The sequence below is a fragment of the Hemiscyllium ocellatum genome, chromosome 24 (assembly GCF_020745735.1).
Source record: "Hemiscyllium ocellatum isolate sHemOce1 chromosome 24, sHemOce1.pat.X.cur, whole genome shotgun sequence".
In the NCBI taxonomy this organism is placed as follows: Eukaryota; Metazoa; Chordata; class Chondrichthyes; order Orectolobiformes; family Hemiscylliidae; genus Hemiscyllium; species Hemiscyllium ocellatum.
In genome coordinates, this window is record NC_083424.1 from 56,227,834 (window position 1) to 56,249,225 (window position 21,392).

At 44.2% G+C, this 21,392-nt stretch overlaps 1 protein-coding gene across 1 annotated transcript; it reads left to right on the forward strand.

The window, feature by feature from the left end:
* Positions 1–282: 282 nt before the first annotated feature.
* Positions 283–14,878, forward strand: snrpd3 (small nuclear ribonucleoprotein D3 polypeptide). The gene is made up of 3 exons (XM_060843833.1): positions 283–487; positions 13,670–13,862; positions 14,683–14,878. Exons 1-3 carry the CDS (start codon positions 362–364, stop codon positions 14,742–14,744), a joined length of 381 nt encoding a protein of 126 aa, XP_060699816.1. The 5' UTR covers positions 283–361; the 3' UTR covers positions 14,745–14,878.
* Positions 14,879–21,392: the final 6,514 nt, after the last annotated feature.

Sequence of the window (21,392 nt, forward strand, 5' to 3'; positions counted from 1 at the left end):
CCCAGGAGCACCTAGCTGCGCGGTGTTTGCTGGGACAGCGGAAGATTCTTAACGCAGTGGTTGCTGGGATAGTGGAGGACTGTAAACGCGATGGTTGCTGGGATAGGAGGACTGTAAACGCGGTGGTTGCTGGGGTAGTGGAGGACTGTAAACGCGGTGGTTGCTGGGATAGTGGAGGACTGTAAACGCGGTGGTTGCTGGGATAGTGGAGGACTGTAAACGCGGTGGTTGCTGGGATAGTGGAGGACTGTAAACGCGGTGGTTGCTGGGATAGTGGAGGACTGTAAACGCGGTGGTTGCTGGGATAGTGGAGGACTGTAAACGAGCTGAGTGTGAAAGGCGCGCTGAGAGAGCTGGCACTATGTCGATCGGAGTCCCTATTAAAGTGCTTCACGAGGCCGAGGGCCATGTGGTGACCTGTGAGACCAACACCGGCGAGGTTTACCGGGGAAAACTGATCGAGGCCGAGGATAACATGAACTGCCAGGTAAAGCCGGGGGGATGGGGGATGGGGGCGGGGGCTCAGGATGGGGGCTGGGGGATGGGGGATGGGGGCTCGGGCTGGGGGATGGGGGATGGGGGCTGGGGGATGGGGGATGGGGGCTGGGGGATGGGGGCTCGGGCTGGGGGATGGGGGATGGGCAGGGGCGGAGATGTCCCCGCGGTCTCTGTTCCTTCCTCACCATCAGGTCATCGTCTCCTTGCTAATTGTGGGATCTTGCTGTGCACTATCTTACATTGACTGCTCCATTGGTTTTCAGGCTCTGGTCTGCTTTGTGCTGACGAAATGCTCTCCTTCTGGTTTCTGAAAGATTTATTCTCAATCTTTCCTTTTTAACTTCCCTCCTTTAATTCGCACACTTTCTGCCGCAAAGAACAAAGCGAGTTAGACAGCCCCCCTCCGGGCCTGCACCGATCCAGATCCTCGACAGCCCCCCTCCGGGCCTGCACCGATCCAGATCCTCGACAGCCCCCCTCCGGGTCTGCACCGATCCAGATCCTCGACAGCCCCCCTCCGGGCCTGCACCGATCCAGATCCTCGACAGCCCCCCTCCGGGCCTGCACCGATCCAGATCCTCGACAGCCCCCCTCCGGGTCTGCACCGATCCAGATCCTCGACAGCCCCCCTCCGGGTCTGCACCGATCCAGATCCTCGACAGCCCCCCTCCGGGTCTGCACCGATCCAGATCCTCGACCTTCAGGATCTGTATCCCTTTGCCCATTCATGTATCCGTCTAGAAACATCTTAAATATCGTGCCCACCTCTACCACCTTCGCTGGCAACGCGTTCCAGACACCCACCGCCCTCTGCGTAAAAAACCTTCCCCATGTATCTCTCCGAAACCTTTCCCCTCTCACTTCAAACTAGTGACCCCGAGTAATTGAGTTCAACACTCGGAAAAAGTGTTTTGCTATCCATCCTGTCTATACCTCATGGTTTTGTGGACCTCAGTCGGGTCCCCCCTTGACCTCTGTCTTTCTAATGAAAATAATACTAATCTACTCCACCTCTTCATAGCTAGCGCCCTCTATATCAAGCAACATGCTAACCAACCTCCTCTGCACCCTCTCCAAATCATCCACATCCTTTTGGAAATGTGGTGACCAGAACTGTACGCAGTATTGTAAATGTGGCCATACCAAAGTTCTATACAACTGTAACATGACCTGCCAACTCTTGTACTCAATACCCCGTCCAATGAAGGAAAGCACTTCCTTGACCACTTTATTGACTTGCATTACCACATTCAGGGAACAATGGACCTGAACACCCAGATCTCTCTGTACATCAATTTTCCCCTGGACCTTTATCATTTTATCCTTCCTATCCTTTTTTATACTCCGGCTTGTAATATTTGGGACATGAATAGGCTATTCAGCCCCCCTGGGCCTGCTCTACCACCTCCTTTTTGGCTGATTGTCTCCTCAATGCTGCTTCCCTGTATTATTTTCATGTTCTTTCATCATTAGTCTTCAGAAACTGCAGCAATTGATTGACTTTTGAACATGATCACTGACTGCCAGTCTATACTGATCCCATTTGCCTACACATGCTCTGTATCACTTTATTCCCTACCTCTTCACATGTCTGTCTAAATGCTTCTTAAATGTTGCTATAAAATCTGTTTCTACCATCTCTCCTAGCAGTGCTTTCAGTGAACCTGCTATCAATTGTGTTTAAAGACAAAATTCCTTTGCACAGCTCCTTTTAAACTTTTCTGCTCTCCCCTGTCCCCTGTTTTTCACATTTCCATCTTGAGAGAAAGTCTATCCATGCCAGTCATAATTTTATATCAGGTTATCCCTCCAACTCTGACCTTTGGCAAAAATAATTCAAGTTTGTCCACTTTCCCCTTATAGTTAATACACTCCAATCCAGGCAACATCCTGTAAATTTCTTCTGCACTCTCTCTAAAGCCTCCACATCCTTCCTGTGGTGTGGTACCCAGAACAGCACAAGTGTTTCAAATATGGCCTGAACTCAGGTTTTATACAACTCTGACATTACTTGCCAATTTTTACACTCGGTGCTCTGACTGAAAAAGGCAAGCATGCCAAGCACCTTCTTTCCCACCTTCTGCACTACAGGGAGTTATGGACTTGGATCCCAATATTCCTCTTTTATTTCAATGCTCCTGAGGGTCTTTCCATTTACCATATACTTTCCCATTGCATTCACCTCAAAATAAATCACCTCACACTTAGTCATTGTAAAATCCATCTGCCATTTCCCCTGTTTAACTTTCCAACTGAACTTTATCTTACCGTATCCTTGGTAATATTCCTTACAATCCACAATTTCACCAATTTTTGGTGTCATCTGCAAACTTACTAACTAGACCACCTACATTTTCATCCACGTTGTTTATATTTACTGTATTACAACCAACAGAGGGCTCGGCACTGATTCTTGTCCCAGCAGTAGCACAACATCTTCGGTGGTTAAATCACCTTGAAATTACTGTTAAAGTGCTGGTTGCCTGTTTAATTGCTTGCAGCCCCTGCAGGCTAGCTTTCCATTGATGTACATGCCCTTATCTCTCTGGGCACCTGCATTACCCAACCTTTCTCTGTTTAAGAGATAGTCTGCCTCCTTTTCCACCAAGGTGAATAACTATTCATATTATAGTCCATCTGCTGTGCTATCGCCTATTCACTTCTTGAACAATTTGCATTCACACCCAGTTTGGTGCCATCAGCAAATCTGGAAATATCACAACTGGTTCCCCACATCCACTTATAGGTTGTTAACAAATATGGACCTAGCACTGAGCCTTGTGGTACTGCACTGTAACACCATCCAAACTGGATGAAGCAGAGATTGCTGTAAAAGCTCAAGTTCTGGCAGCATCTGTGCAGAGAAATCAGAGTGACTGTGTTGAGTCCAGTGATCCTTCCTCAGAACTGCAATTTTTGTTAATTTCTGTTTTTGCTTCTGATTTCTAGCACTTCGTTAGGTTTTTATCCTGAAAATGATCTGCTTATTTTGTTTTCTGTCTAATAGCCAATAACCAAAGGAATCCAGACTAGTACACTTCCTCCCCCACGAATCCCACGCACTTTAATATTACTTGCTAATGTCCTGTGCGGGACCCTATCATAAATCTTCTGTGAATCCAAGTTCAACTCATGCACTGGCTCTCCTTTTCATATGCTACAAGTAATATTCTCAAGAAATCTCCAACCTTGTTATATACCTTTTATAAATCCATGTTGACTGCATTGTTTTTGTTTTTTTCTAAATATTAAGTTAGGGAATTTTCACAATAGGTTCTCATATTTCCCAACCACTGATGTCACGCTGACAGGTCTGGAGCTATCCACTCCCCCTCTTTCTCTCTCATCAATTACTAGAGTTATATTTACTACCTTCTAGCCATCAGGAACCTTTCCAGAATCTATAGAATTGGGAACCACTAATGCACTCACTATCTCCATAGCTGCTTTTTATGTAGTTATTGAGGTGAAGCTTATCTGGTCCAGGAAATTTATCAGGTTTTGATCCAGTTAAATTTTTTAAGTACCATCTTTTCACTAATTTCTCTTGGCTCTTCCAACTTCCATTAACGATGCCTCTTGTTTTGGATTATGAGTGCCCATGCATCTGGGAGTTTCAGCGCAGGAGGAGACCATTGACCCATTGTTAACCTCTCAGTACAGCTCAGCACTGGAGGCTCCTAAGTTCATGAAGATGCTCCGTGATATTCTCTTATGGACACAGTCTGGTGTCTCCTTTTTATCTGACTTGACAGAGGACAGCTATATCTGATTATCTCTTAGCAGTGGCAGTACTGAGGGAGTGTGAGAGATCAAGGCTCCATCTGCTCTCTAATATGGATATAACCGTTTTTATGGCACCGTTATGAAGAGTAGAAGAGTTTGCTCTGACTTGGCTGATATTTATCTCTTCTCCAAGAACAGCAAGCCTTGATCAGGATATTATAATGTTGCTGTTTGTCAGAGTTTGCTATCTGAATGTTTGATGCAGATTTTCTGTATTAGCGCATTTCAAAAATACAGATTGTTGTATGGTAGAACAGAATGTGAGTATTGGTGAAAAAGGACACACTTTGTCAACGTGTGCAGTGATCAGGAGGATTGTCATTTAGGCTGGCAGTGTTGGTGGGCTTGTACATACTGGAAGCTGCACATGTTAATATGTTCGCAGACTGAAGGAAACTGCATGTACACGCATGCATGCGCACACACACCACCTGTTTCACCCTACATTATAGGTGACAACCATGTCCAGATTCATTTCTCAGGTAGTTAACTGGTGCTTTCTCCATGGGAACCCTTCTACTAATCAGAGCCCTCTTGCCAACCAATTAGCATTCTTCTCTAATGGAGTATAAAGTTGGTTTTTCTCTTGATTTTATCCAGAGAATGTGACAGAACCTGATAGGGTCTTAACTGAGTTTTTAGAAAGAGTCCTTCTCCCTGTTCTCTTTCAAGAGGATTTGGACCTTTTTGCTGATGGAATTCTGAGCTTGTTGACCAGAATTGCCTGGAAGTTCCTTGCCTTTATTTTGTCACAGAGTCAAACTGTGGAACCAAACTCTTTGGTCCACGCTGACCATGTCCCAAACTAAACTAGTTCACCTGCCTGTGCTTGGCCCATATCTCCTCCAAACCTTTCCACCACAACACCTGACCGTTCGTTCACACATGAATCGCTGTGTGATTTTTTTTTAAAAAAAGTTACCCCCATGTCCTTTTGTTTTATATCTTCTTCCCCTCCTGTTCAAAATATGTCCCCTAGTTTTAAGCTCCCTAGAGAAAAGACCCTTTTAATGACCATATCTATGCCCATCATGATTTTATAAACCTCCTGCAATCTCCAGTGAAAAAGGTCCCAGCCTTTCCTGTCAAAGTTTATATCTCAAACTCTCCAATCCCAACAATATCCTGTTAAATATTTCTGAACCCTTCCAGTTTAATAATATTGTTATAACAGGGTGACCAGCACTGCATATAGTATTCCAGAAGAGGCCTCCCCAACAATCTTTACAATTTCAACATGACTTCCCAATTCCTATACTCAAAGGACTGAGCAATGAAGACAAGCATGCAAAATGCCTTCTTAACCATCCTGTCTACGTGAGATCCAAATTTCAAAGAATTATTACCTGAACCCCTAGATCTCTGTCGTGCAACACTACCAGAGCCCTACCATTAATTGTCTATGTTCTGCCCTTGTTTATTTTACCAAAATACAGTTCGTCACATTTATCCAAATTTATCCATCTGCCACTCTTCAGCCTGTTCACCCAATTGATCAAGATCTCTTAGTAATCTTAGATAACCTTCTTCAATCTCCAGTATACCACCAATTTTGATGTCATCTGCAAACTTGCCATACTGACCATGCTTTCTATCCAAATCATTTATATAAATGACAAACAAATGTCTACCCCCATCAGACACTCCTAGATTTAGGACAGCACTGGGTTGAGCCCAGAGCAAAGCTTACTATGCCCTTTTAAAACACAAAAATCAAAGTTTCCAAGACGTTTGAACCAAAATGAAACTCCAGTGACACTGGAGAAAGAGAAAATGGCTTTTCTCAGCTCTGCGCACCCCCTCCCCCCACTCTTGGGGAAGAGACAACAAGGGGTCAAAATATAGAATAAATATTTCTTGTGCCCATCCTTTTCCAGGGGCACAAATCCAAAATAAATGCAACTCAAAAGACAAAATGGAAACTTGTACTATGGAAAACAAAAGGATTTACAAAATCATGAAAGACCTTGACCCTACTGATGAGCACATGTGATCCCCGAGTATGGGCATAACCATGAAAGGGGGGCAGGCAGTCAGGAACAACAAGCCCCTCTCTGGGTCGCTGCCTGGACCTGTTAATGGCCATCTTGGCAATGCCCAAGAGAAAAGCCATGTCCCTGCCTCACCCATAGATCAAAACCATGGGGTTGAAGTGCAAATAATATTTCAACACCTACCCCTTCAAAAAAACTAAAAAAGGACTGCAGATGAACGCACTCAACATATAATGGAAGACCATCTCCTCCATGTCAGAGAACATGCATGTGGTCTTGCACCTGGTAAATTTGCTTAGTTGCTGTTGGCACATGAGAACAACCCTTCACTGTCACTCTGTCTCCAGCTGTTAAGTCAATTTTGTATTCAATTAGCAAACTCTCCCTGAGTCTCATGTGATCTAGCTTTAATAATTAGTCTACCATGTGAAACTTTGTCAAAGGCTTACTGAAGTCCATCAATGTTTTTGGTTATTTCATTAAAAAAAACTCAGTTGAGTTTTTGAGACATGATTTTCCTGCACTAAACCCATGCTGACTATCTCTAATTGTTCCTACCTTTCCAAATGCATGTAAAAATCTATCTTTCAGAATCACCTCCAACAACTTACCCACTACTGATGTCAGACTCACAGGTCTATAGTTTCCAGGCTTCTCCTTGCAGCCTTTCTTAAAATAGCATAACATTAGCCATTCTCTAGTCCTCTGATCCTTCACCCAAGTTTATAGAACTTTGCTAGGAACCCTGCAATTTCCTGCAGTGTTTTGGATATATTTGATCAGGTCCTGGAAATGTAGCCATTTGTTTTACTAAGACATTTCCTAAGACATCCAGCAGTTCCTCTCCTGTAATATGATATGTTTTCAAAACACCAATATTTATTTCCTTCAGTTGTCTCACCCCCCCCCCCACCCTTTCTTTCTCAACTGTAAAAACTTACACAAAATATTCATTTAATGTCTCTCCCATTTACTGATGTTCAACACAAAGATTACCTCCTTGATCTTTAAGGGGTCCTACTTTCTCTCTCTCTCTCATTGCACACTTGTTTTTATGTATTTGTAGAATATATTTGAATTATTTTTAACCTTTTTAGCCAAGGCTATCTGATAGCTCCTCTTTGCCTTCCTGGTTTCCTCCTTTAGAATGCTCCTATTCTGTTTATATTGTTGAAGAGACTTAGTTGACCATACTTCTACATTTATGATTTTTTTTTAAATATTCTTGACTAGAACCTCTATCTTTGTTCATCCATTGTTCCCTACTCTCACCAGCCTTGCCTTTCATTCTTAACAGAAACATAATGCTTCTGAATTCTTCTTATCAAACTTCTGAAGACTCCTCACTTGTCAGTTTTCTCTTTATTATCAAAGTGTTTCCTTCTCCATATGATTTATTCTTGGTTTTAATCATTCCTAGCAGGATTGGGCTCTTCAGGTCTGCTGTACCATTCAGTGGAATCATGGCTAATCTGATTCTGGTCTTGACCACGCTTGTCTGCCCTCATAACCGTTGAGTCCCTTTGTGTATCAAAAGTCTGTCTCATTCAGTCTGCAGTATATTCCACTCTATCTGAGGCAGAGAATTCCAAATGTGAACAAAACTCTGAAATAGAAACATTGAACAAGGATCCATAATGTTTGGAACTTTAACTTTCACTTCTGATTTTACAAAACTTAGAACAAGAGATGGAATGAGAGCAGCTTGGTGTTCCAATTTTTCCCTTTATTCCACTTCTGCTCTTCCAATCTCCAGCACTCCAGTTTCGATGGTTTAAAGTTTCTGTGACTATTCGTCATACTGCATGAGAAGGCCCCTCTATTGATTATAACCATCCTAATGTGTGCTATCGAGAGCTCTGGCCTCTGCTCATCAGGTGGTGTGTTGTTTCCCTGGTGCAAGGATCAAGGATGTCTCAGAGAGGGTGTAGAATGTACTCACGGGGGAGAGGGGCCAGCAGGAGGTCATTGTCCACATTGGAACCAGCGATATAGGAAGGGAAAAGGTTGAGATTCTGAAGGGAGATTACAGAGAGTTAGGCAGAAATTTAAAAATGAGGTCTTCAAGGGTAGTAATATCTGGATTACTCCCAGTGCTACGAGCTAGTGAGGGCAGGAATAGGAGGATAGAGCAGATGTATGGGATCACTGGAGTCTCTTTTGGGGTAGAAGTGACCTGTACAAGAAGGACGGATTGCACCGAAATTGGAAGGAGACTAATATGCAGGCAGAGAAATTTGCTAGAACTGCTTGGTAGGATTTAAACTAGTAAGGTGAGGGGGTGAGACTCGGGGAGACAGTGAGGAAAGCGATCAATCTGAGACTGGTACAGTTGAGAACAGAAGCGAGTCAAACAGTCAGGGCAGGTAGGGACAAGGTAGGACTAATCAATTTAAACTGCATTTATTTCAATGCAAGGTGCCTAACAGGGAAGGCAGATGAACTCAGGGCATGGTTAGGAACATGGGACTGGGATATCATAGCAATTACAGAAACATGGCTCAGGGATGGGCAGGACTGGCAGCTTAATGTTTCAGGATACAAATGCTACAGGAAGGACAGAAAGGGAGGCAAGAGAGCAGGGGGAGTGGCATTTTTGGTAAGGGATAGCATTACACCTGTGCTGAGTGAGGATATTCCTGGAAATACATCCAGGGAAGTTATTTGGGTGGAACTGAGAAATGAGAAAGGGATGATCACCTTATTGGAATTGTATTATAGACCCCTAATAGTCAGAGGGAAATTGAGAAACAAACTTGTAAGGAAATCTCAGCCAAATGTAAGAATAACAGGGTAGTTATGGTAGGGGATTTTAACTTGCCAAACATCGACTGGGACTGCCATAGTGTTAAAGGTTTAGATGGATAGGAATTTCTTAAGTGCTTACAAGACAATTTTCTGATTCAGTATGTGGATGTACCTACTAGAGAAGATGCAAAACTTGATCTACTCTTGGGAAATAAGGCAGAGCAGGTGACTGAGATATCAATGGGGGAGCACTTTGGGGCCAGTGACCATAATTCTATTAGATTTAAAATAGTGATGGAAAAGGATAGACCAGACCAGATCTAAAAGTTGAAGTTCTAAATTGGAGAATTACCAATTTTGACGGTATTAGGCAAGAAGTTTTGAAAGCTGATTGGGGGCAGATGTTTGCAGGTAAAGGGACGGCTGGAAAATGGGAAGCCTTCAGAAATGAAATAACAAGAATCCAGAGAAAGTATATTCCTGTCAGGGTGAAAGGAAAGGCTGGCAGGTATAGGGAATGCTGGATGACTAAAGAAATGGAGGGTTTGGTTAAGAAAAAGAAGGAAGCATATGTAAGGTGTAGACAAGATAGATCGAGTGAATCCTTAGAGTATAAAGGCAGTAGGGGTATACTTACGAGGGAAATCAGGAGGGCAAAATGGGGACATGAGATAGCTTTGGCAAATAGAATTAAGGAGATCAAAGTTTGTGAGAAGATTTGTAGCTCGGTTGCTCGTTGTTGTGGTTATGTTCGCCGAGCTGGGAATTTGTTGCAGACGTTTTGTCCCCTGTCTAGGTGACATCCTCCGTGCTTGGGAGCCTCCTGTGAAACTAGCCACGAAACGACACAATCAGCTATCCTTAGTAGCCACACGCAGATGACCAGCAACATGAATTCGACTGGGACAATACTACTATTGTAGGACAAGCCAAACAGAGAACAGCCAGAGAATTCCTAGAGGCATGGCACTTATCCACAGATTCAATCAATAAGCACATCGACCTGGACCCAATATACCGACCACTGCAACGGACAGCTGGAACTGACAACCGGAAGCGGCAGATTCAAACCACTACAAATGGTGGAGGAAAGATCACAGAAGCGCTTCACAGGAGGTTCCCAAGCACTGAGGATGTCACCTAGACAGGGGACGAAACGTCTGCAACACACATTCCCAGCTCAGCGAACAAAACCACAACATCAGAATTAAGGAGAATCCAAAGAGTTTTTACAAATACATTAAGGACAAAAGGGTAATAGAGCCCCTCAAAGATCAGCAAGGCAGCCTTTGTGTGGAGCTGTGGAAAGTGGGGGAGATACTAAATAAGTATTTTGCATCAGTATTTACTGTGGAAAAGGATATGGAAGATATAGACTGTAGGGAAATAGATGATGACATCTTGCAAAATGTCCATATTACAGAGGAGGAAGTGTTGGATGTCTTGAAATGGGTAAAGATGGATAAATCCCCAGGACCTGATCAGGTGTACCCGAGAACTCTGTGGGAAGCCAGAGAAGTGATTGCTGGGCCTCTTGCTGAGATATTTGTATCATCGATAGTCGCAGGTGAGGTGCCGGAAGACTGGAGGTTGGCTAACGTGGTGCCACTGTTTAAGAAAGGTGGTAAGGACAAGTCAGGGGACTATAGACCAGTGAGCCTAAACTATGGTGGTAGGCAAGTTGTTGGAGGGAATCCTGAGGGACAGGATGTACATGTATTTGGAAAGGACTGATCAGGGATAGTCAACGTGGCTTTTGCGTGGGAAATCATGTCTCACAAACTTGACTGAATTTTTTGAAGAAATAACAAAGAAAATTGAGGGCAGAGCAGTAGATGTGATTTATATGGACTTCAGTAAAACGTTTGACAAGGTTCCCCATGGGAGACTGATTGGCAAGGTTGGATCTCATGGAATACAGGGAGAACTAGCCATTTGGATATAGAACTGGCTCAAAGGTAGAAGACAGAAGGGTGGTGGTGGAGGGTTGTTTGTCAGACTGGAGGCCTGTGACCAGTGGAGTGCCACAAGGATCAGTGCTGGGTCCTCTACTTTTTGTCATTTACATAAATGATTTGGATGCGAGCATAAGAGGTACAGTTAGTAAGTTTGCAGATGACACCAAAATTGGAGATGTAGTGGACAACGAAGAGGGTTACCTCAGATTGCAACAGGATCTGGACCAGATGGGCCAATGGGCTGAGAAGTGGTAGATGAAGTTTAATTCAGATAAATGTTTAAAATCTGATTGAAGATTTGTAGCTCGGGTATCCGTTGTTGTGTTTAAACAACATCAGATAAATGTGAGGTGCTGCATTTTGGGAAAGCAAATCTTAGCAGGACTTATGCACTTTATGGTAAGGTCCTAGGGAGTGTTGCTGAACAAAGAGACCTTGGAGTACAGGTTCATAGCTCGTTGAAAGTGGAGTCGCAGGTAGACAGGATAGTGAAGGTGTTTGGTATGTTTTCCTTTATTGGTCTGGAGTTAGGAGATCATGTTGCGGCCGTACAGGACATTGGTTAAACCAGTGTTGGAATATTGCGTGCAATTGTGGCCACCTTCCTATCAGAAAGATGTTGTGAAATTTGAAAGGGTTCAGAAAAGATTTACAAGGATGTTGCCAGGGTTGGAGGATTTGAGCTATAGGGAGAGGCTGAACAGGCTGGGGCTGTTTCCCCTGGAGTGTCGGAGGCTGAGGGGTGACCTTATAGAGATTTACAAAACTATGAGGGGCATGGAAAGGATAAATAGACAAAGTCTTTTCCCTAGGGTTGGGGAATCCAGAACTAGAGGGCATAGGTTTAGGGTGAAAGGGGAAAGAGGAAAGATATAAAAGAGACCTAAGGGGCAACGTTTTCACACAGAGGGTGGTATGTGTATGGAATGAGCTGCCAAAGGATGTGCTGGAGGCTGGTATGATTGCAACATTTAAAAGGCATCTGGGTGGTTATATGAATAGGAGGGGTTTGGAGGGTTATGGGCTGAGGGCTGGCAGATGGGACTAGATTGGGTTGTGATATCTGGTCGGCATGGACAGGTTGGACCGAAGAGTCTGTTTCCATGCTGTACATCTCTATGACTCTATGACTGAACCAAGAGGTTCAAATCCTGCTGCAGACAGAGGTAGGGGTCCCAGCATGAGGCCAAAAGCTTGCACTGTGTCCCTTGCTGCAGGTTTCTGCTCTAGTTCCATTTTTTCAGATTTAGTTATTATTCTGTTCCATTTTGGACAGATGGTTTTGTAGTCTCTGCATGTTTTAGAGCTGTGATTTTCTAGTAGCTTCAGCTGATGTCCTAGTGATCTGTTGGAATAAGTTGGACACTGCTGTGCTGGCTGAAAATGTGTTGCTGGTCAAAGCACAGCAGGCCAGGCAGCATCAAATTCGACGTTTCGAGCATAAGCCCTTCATCAGGAATGAGAGAGAGTAGCCAAGCAGGCTAAGATAAAAGGTAGGGAGGAGGGACTAGGGGGAGGGGCGATGGAGATGTGATAGGTGGAAGGAGGTCAAGGTGAGGGTGATAGGCCGGAGTGGGTGGGGGCGGAGAGGTCAGGAAGGAGATTGCAGGTTAGGAGGGCGGTGCTGAGTTGAGGGAACCGACTGAGACAAGGTGGGGGGAGGGGAAATGAGGAAACTGGAGAAATCTGAATACATACCTTGTGGTTGGAGGGTTCCCAGGCGGAAGATGAGGCGCTCCTCCTCCAGCCGTCGTGTTGTTATGTTCTGCTGGTGGAGGAGTCCAAGGACCTGCATGTCCTCGGTGGAGTGGGAGGGAGAGTTAAAGTGTTGAGCCACGGAGTGGTTGGGTTGGTTGGTCCGGGCGGCCCAGAGGTGTTCTCTGAAGCGTTCCGCAAGTAAGCGGCCTGTCTCCCCAATATAGAGGAGGCCACATCGGGTGCAGCGGATGCAATAGATGATGTGTGTGTGGAGGTACAGGTGAACTTGTGGCGGATATGGAAGGATCCCTTGGGGCCTTGGAGGGAAGTGAGTGTGGAGGTGTGGGCGCAAGTTTTACATTTCCTGCGGTCGCAGGGGAAAGTGCCGGTGGTGGAGGTTGGGTTGGTGGGGAGTGTGGATCTGACGAGGGAGTCACGAAGGGAGTGGTCCTTGCGGAACGCTGATAGGGGAGGGGAGGGAAATATATCCCTGGTGGTGGGGTCCGTTTGTAGGTGGCGGAAATGACGGCGGATGATACGTTGTATGCGCAGGTTGGTGGGGTGGTAGGTGAGAACCAGTGGGGTTCTGTCTTGGTGGCGGTTGGAGGAGTGGGGCTCAAGGGCGGAGGAGCGGGAAGTGGAGGAGATGCGGTGGAGGGCATCGTCGATCACGTCTCGGGGGAGTCTGCGGTCCTTGAAGAAGGAGGCCATCTGGGCTGTGCGGTGTTGGAACTGGTCCTCCTGGGAGCAGATGCGGCTTATGCTCAACGTCGAATTCCCTATTCCTGAGATGCTGCCTGGCCTGCTGTGCTTTGACCAGCAACACATTTTCAGCTGTAATTTCCAGCATCTGCAGACCTCATTTTTTACTCACTGCTGTGCTGGCTTTATTTTCCACTTGGGTTTCATTGTCAAATATTAAATGTTAACATAGTTGTGCCCTTTTGGTTTCAGAGCTGACTGACCTTGTTCCCATTTGCTATATAGATGTCCAATATTACTGTCACCTACCGGGATGGGCGCGTGGCTCAGCTAGAACAGGTCTACATCCGTGGCAGCAAGATTCGCTTCCTGATATTACCTGATATGCTGAAGAATGCACCCATGTTAAAGAGCATGAAGAACAAAAACCAGGGAACTGGGGCTGGCCGAGGGAAAGCTGCCATCCTCAAAGCTCAAGGTTCGTGTGTCTATATCCTAAATCATAATTCTTCAGTGGCTGGTGCCATTAAGTTGTTCATTCCCTCTCACCCACTCCATTACAAGGCCTGCTGAGGTCACTACACTATACCTCTGGGTACCTGGAATACTGAGCAATCACTGAGGGGATTAAACTCTCCTCTCTACTGCTAATGAAAGCATTTGGTGCATTGGTCAGGGTGCTTGGTTATGAAATTGACAGAGTGCATTTCTACTTGATGGGGTGTAGGGGTTCATGTGGATGTAGCAGTGCAATCTAAATTTATGAACTGTGTGCTGACCTGATTTTACAGAAATGTAGAGTGAGATTCACTCTGTATCAAACCTCCTTCTCACATTGTTCTGGGTATGTTTGATTGGAGCAATGTCATGGGGCTTTGCTTTCAGTTTAAAACAGTGCAGAGAATGTTATTTTCATTTTAAAAGTGAAGTTTACTCTGTACCTAAAATCTGTGCTGTTCCACATTTGGGAGGATTTGATAAGACCGTGTAGAAGAAGCTTGAGGCAGCTTTACATTGTCTAACCCTGCCCTGTACCTATCCTGGAAGTTATTAATGGGGACAGTTTATTTTCAATTTCAAAGAGTAGAGGCAGCTTTTCTCTATCTAACCCCATGCTGTACCTGCCCCGATAGTGCTGGATGGGGTCAGTGCAAAGGAAGCTTTACTTTCAGCTTAGTGATACTACTTTCAGTTTCATTATAGTGGAGGCAGTTTGACTTTTAATTTACAAGAACTTAAATAGCAAGTGTCTGGAAGTGAAAATACTATTTTTAAAAAAATTTATATATTTTTCACAGTGGCTGCTCGAGGCCGAGGTCGTGGGATGGGTCGTGGAAACATTTTTCAGAAGAGGAGGTGAGGCCATCTCTGCCTTTCGCATCACCCACGAGGAATTCCAGGATTTTTTTTTGTGTATTTTTATTTTATAATTCCGTAGAATGACGAAGTCAGGTTTGTTAAGATATGTTGCCAATAAAAATGTTCTTTTCCATAGCCGATGTCTGTGTTTTGTCTTTGTAGATGGATGTGTTTAATTATTGTGATAAGCTACTCCTCAGACAGTGAACATGCTGAAATCTGTCTTGATTTCTCCTACCTCATCCTTTTTTAGAGGACTTACCTCCTCTACTTTCTGTCATGGACTGTTTCATCTTTGAACCTTACAAAATAAGCTGTGATTATCAGACCTATTATGTCCAAAAGAACTGTCTAAATAGTTTCATTTTGTCCTGTCAGTCAACCTTTTTTTTAATAAACCTTTCTCCAGTGTCTGTCAGACTGTGATTCACTGCCAACAAAACCTAATTTCAGCATTGCTAAAAAGACATGAAGTTGAAGTATTTTATCTTGTTCTTATCAGCACCAAAATGCAAGGAAACCAACTTTTGAAAGGGCACAATATGCAAGATTGGAAGGTTTTGTTTGGCATAGGAGTGTAAGATCCACTAATTGTCAATTTGTGCTAATTAAACTGGTAAGGTTATTGCCATGGGGAGTGCAGCAGGTAGATAGCAGTTTTCTGCCTCTTTCGTCCACGAAACAGTCTGGCCCGTGTACCTGCAAAGTTGAGACTGCTCTATATGACGACTTGGAGCTTCTAGCATGCATGAATAAATTGCATTGTGAGCCCAAATAGTACACTTAAATTGGTTTCCAGTATAGTTCTGAGTGCAGTCAGGATTGCTCAGTAAGTGGTGTCCAAAGGCTGAATCATATTTAAGGTTGAACACTGTTATGTGCTTTTGCAACTGCTGGCTGGGCACAATAAGCACACTAGCCACTGCAGAAACTGCAAGTGACAAGTTTGATATCACTTAAGATGTGTAGCTTATGTTATGTAGCTGGCATCACATTGGCACTGAAACCCATAGCACACGTGTGATCAGCTGACAGTAGGATGAAGAGAAGATTATATTGTCCACAATGTGAGATAAACACTCCCTATAAATGCAGACAGTCTTATTCAAGGACTGCCTGATGTTTGCATCCCACTGGGACCTAGCTAGATAGAGGATGATGCAAGGCATTAGAATGTCTTCTAATTGAAGAACCAAGAATGTCATTTTTTTTCGGGGCTCTAAACGGCTGCAAAATTTTGACTCTATTAACAGGTATATTGTGTACAATCACAAGTTGGAGAGCTTTCTTATCTCTTCCCTAAGTGTGATATGCAGCTGACAAGGGTGTCTTGATTATTCAGCAAGTGCTCACCCAAGTCTCCTGACACTGATTTAAGATGGGGATCCAAAGATGGTTCACTCACTGACTACATATGTTCAGAATTAAGACCCTGTCCTCTGCAGGAAGATGGATTGTATTCTGACATTGAGAGTTTTTAACTAAACAGAAGACTGAGGACAATAGTTATCTAGTGGATTTTTTATGGTAATGTTTTATTTGCCACTCTCTGCAGAATAAATTGTGACCTTTGAAATTTGGCATTCTATTGGAGAGATAGTGGAATAACAGTAATGACTAGTAGTTCAGATTCACAGGGTGATGGAGGTATGGGTTCAAATCCCATGGCAGCTGGTGAAATTAGTCTTTGTAATTGTGATCACGAAACCATCAGTGATTGATGTAAAAACCCATCTGATTCACTAATGTCCTTTAGAGAAGGAAATCTACCAGCCTTCCCTGGTCTGGTCTACACTGGACTCCAGATCTGTAGTAATGGTTAGTTCAAAATGGTCAATCAAAGGCAGTTCAGGCAGGCAACCAATGTTGGCCTTGCCAATGTTGTCCATATCCTATGAAAGAGTTCTTGAAAAATCATGCAAGTATTTTGATAAATACAAGATAGAGATGGTGGCTCAGTGGTTAGCATTGCTGCCTCTCAGTGCCAGGAACCTGGGTTCGATCCCAGCCTTGGGTGACTGCATGGGTTTCCTCTGGTTTCCTCCTACAGCCCAAAGATGTGCTGGTTAGGTGGATTGGCCATGCTCAATTGTCCCATAGTGGCCAGGGATGTGAAGGTGGTATTTATGGGTGGCATGGTGGCTGCCTCACAGCGCCAGGTTCAATTCCCGCCTCAGGCGACTGATTGTGTGGAGTTTGCACATTCTCCCCGTGTCTGCGTGGGTTTCCTCCGGGTGCTCCGGTTTCCTCCCACAGTCCAAAAATGTGCAGGTTAGGTGAATTGGCCATGCTAAATTGCCCGTAGTGTTAGGTGAAGGGGTAAATGTAGGGAGTTGGGTCTGGGTGGGTTGCGTTTCGGCGGGTCGGTGTGGACTTGTCGGATCGAAGGGCCTCTTTCCACACTGTAGGGAATCTGATTGCTAGACAATTATTCCAGAGACCCAGATAATGTTCTGTGGACCTAGGTTTGAATCCCATCATGGCAGATGGTGGAATTTGAATTGAATTTTTTTTTACAACTGGAATTAAGAATCCACTGGTGATCATGAACCATTGTCAATTGTTGAAAATACCCATCTGGTTCACTAATGTCCTTTTAAGGGAAGGAAATCTGCCATCTTCACCTGGTCTGGCCAACATGTGACTCCAGACCCACAGCAGTGCAGTTGATTCTCATTTGCCGTCTGAAATGGCCTAGCAAATCGTTCAGTTGTACCAATCACTACACAGTCTCAAAGAAATGAAACTAGATGAATCACTTGGCATTGATCTAGACACCAGTAAAGTCAATGTCAGAAACAGCCCTGTCATCCCTACAAAGTCGTCCTCACTAACATCTAGTATAAAAACTGGAAGAGCAGCCTCATAGTCCAGTCAAGCAACGGCATAATATGGTCATAGTCATGGAATCATACCTTACAGACAATGTCAGAGACACCACCATCACCATTCCTGGATGTGTCCTGTCTCACCAGCAGGACAGTCCGGAGGGAGTTGCTCTGGGAATCCTTAAAATTGACTCTGGAGCCAATTAAGTCTCGTGTCTTTCAGGTTAAATGTGGGCAAGGAAATCTCCTGCTGATTATCATGTACTGTCCTCCCTTAGCTGATGAATCAGTACTTAACAACACATGGAGGAAGCACTGAGGATGGCAAGGACACAAAATGTACTCTGGCGGGGGGTGGTAGTAGTACTACAGATCAAGCTGGTCGAGTCCTACAGGACATTCCTGCCAGGCTGGGTCTGCAGCAGATGGTGAAGGAACAACAAGAGGGGAAAAACCTGCTTGACCTCATCTTTACCAATCTGCCAGCTGCAGATGCATCTGTCCATGTCAGTACTGATAAGAGTGACCACCGCACAGTCCTTGTGGAGACAAAGTCCTGCCTTCACACTGAGAATAACTTCCATTGTGTTGTGTGGCACTATCACTGTGCTAAATGGAACACACTTCGAGCAGATCTAGTAACTCGACTCCATTAGGCACTGTGGGCCATCCACAGCAACAGAATTGTGCTGCAGCACAATCTGTAACCTCATGGCCTAGTATATCCCCCTTTCAACCATTACTATCAAGCCAGGGGATCAACCCTGGTTCAATGGAAAGTGCAGGAGAGCATGCCAGGAGCAGAATTGAGCTTACCTGAAGATGTGGTGTCAACCTGGTGAAGCCACCAAACAGGACTATTTGCATACCACACAACATAAGCAGCAACATAGACAAGGCTAAGCTATCCCACAATCAACAGATCAGATCTATGCTTTGCAGTGCTGTCACATCCTGACGTGAATGGTGGTGGATAATTAAACAGCTGATTAAAGGAGGAGTCTCCACAAATATCCTTTTCCTTAATGATACAGGAGTCCAGTACATCAGTGCAAAAGATAAGGCTGAAGCATTCGCAGCAATCTTCAGCCAGAAGTGCAGAGTGGATGGTCCATCTCAGCCTCCTCCAGTGGTCACCCAGCATCACAGATACCTGTCTTCAGCCAATTTGACTCACTCCATGTGAGGCACGGGATACTGTAAAGGCTACAGGCCTTGACAACATTCTGGCAATAGTACTGAAGACTTGTGTTGCGGAACGTGCTGCTCCCGATTCGAGCTGTTCTAGTATAGTAACAACACTGACATTTACCCAGCAATGTGTAAAATTGCCTACATATATCCTGTATATAAGCAGCAGGACAAATCCAATCTGGCCAATTACAACCCCATCAGTACTGTCGATCATCAGTGAAGTGATGGAGTGTTTCATTAACAGTACTATCAAGCAGCACCAACATGTTCAGTGATGCCCAGTTTGGGCTACACTAGGGCCCCTTTCCTCCTGTCTTCATTATAGCCTTGGTTCAAAACATGGACAAAAGAGCTGAAATCCAGAGGTGAGGTGAGAGTGACAGCCCTTGACATCAAGGCTGCATTCGACTGAGTGTAGCATCATGGAACCCTAGCAAAACTGGAATTAATTGGTATCGGCGGAAAAATCTCCAGTGGTTAGAGTCATAGCTGACACACAGGAAGATAAGCGAGTTTTTTGGAGGTCAGTCATCTCAGCTCCAGGGCATCTCTGTGGTTGTTCCTCAGGATAGTGTTCAGGTCCAACCATTTTCAGCTGCTTCATCAATGACCTCTCCATCATAAGGTCAGAAGTGGGGATGTTCACCATTGATTACACAATGTTCAGCACCATTCGTGACTCGTCAGATACTAAAGTAGTCCATGTCCAAATGCAACAAGATCTGGACAATATCCAGGCTTAAGCTGACAAATGACAACACAAATGCCGGGCTATGACAATCACGAACAAGAGATAATTTAACCACCCTTGACATTCAATGGTGTTACCATCACTGAATTCCCCACTATCAACTCCTGGGAGTTATCATTGATTAGAAACTCAACTGGATTCACCCCATAAATGCATGAGCTACAAGATTAGGTCAGAGGCCAGGGATACTCCTGACTCCCCGCACTGAACAAATACTGCTGCGAGTATCACACCTCCTGACTCCCCACAGCTGGTCCACCATCTACATGGCACAAGTCAGGAGTGTGATGGAATACTCCCCACTTGCCTGGATGAGTGCAGCCCCGACAAGAAGCTCGAAACCATCCATGACAAAGCAGCCCGCTTGATTTAAAAAGGACCTAAGGGGTAACGTTTTCATACACAGGGTAATTCATGTATGGAATGAACTGCTAGATGAAGTGGAGGAGACAGGTACAATTACAACATTTAAAAGGCATTTGGATGGGTATATGAACAGTCGGGGTTTAGACCGATATGGGCAAATGGTCAGATTGAGATGACTGGTCAGCATGGACAAGTTGTTCCAAAGGGTCTGCTGCCATACTGTATGACTCTATGACTTTACCATTTACCATTTGCAATAAGGTATATGATTTAACAGCAGAAAAAGATAAAAACAGCTACGATACAGTCGAGATGACAGAGACTTGGCTGCAGGTTACCAAGGATGAGAACTGAGCATCATTCATTATTTAGGAAAGACAGACAATGAAGGAAAGAAGGTGGGGTAGCATTGTTACTGAAGGAGTAACATCAAGCAATCATGAATATTGGCTCAGAAAATCATGTTGTCCATTCTGTATGGGTGGAGACAAGGAAGACCAGGCACAGAAAATGTTATCCAGGGGTCCCCAAACAGTGGTGGACATACAAAGGAAGGCATTAAACAAGAAATCAGACTTGCATGCAATAAGGGTGCAATTGTAATCATTGGCAACTTTAATTTACATATAGATTGGACAAACCAAACTAGCAGTGGCATTGTGTAGGAGGATTTCCTGTAGTACATACAATGATGTTTTTTCCACCAATGTGTTGAGATACCAACCAGAGAACAGCAATCTCACACTGTGTATAATATATAACAAGGAAGGATTAATTAACAATCTTGTTGTGCAGGGTAATGTAGGGAAGAGCAACTAAACCACGATAGAATTCTACATTAATATGGAGATCGAAGTTGTTGCATTTAAAACTACGGTCCTTGATCAAAATAATGGAAAATATTGCGTATGACGTGTGAATTGGCAATGATGAATTGGACAATCTTATAAAATGGATTGCTGGTGGATAGGCAATGGGTCATATTAAAAGAATGTGTTCACGAATTACGACAATTGTTCATTTGTTGGCTCGCACAAAAATAAAAGAGGAAAGGTGGCTCAATTTAAAATATGGTTTATCTGCATCATTGGAAAGCAAAGATTTAATTGTGACTGTGAGGAATTTGAGGATTATGCATTGCTGTTGTAGACTGGGTGTGAGGTTGTAATTGTCAACTGAAGGGCCTCAATTTGCAGCAGTGGAATATGTTCATCCACAAGCATTCTTACCAAGTGCTCAGTCAGGCCACAGAAATGTCTCACACACCTTCAGGTAGACAGGTAGAAAATCCTTCTCCTCACTCCAATAGTTTCCATTGATTCCATCATTAGAATTACTCTGATATGCTGAACAAGTTGTCTACTTTGGTTTCAGCTGTGAAACAAATAATTCAGAAAAAGTTCTGAGAAAAGTAACTGGTACTTTAAAAAGCGCCAAGGGACTTAGAAAAGTTCAACATATATACCTTGGATGTGGAGTCAGAGTTAGACAGGGTGGTGAAGAAGGTATT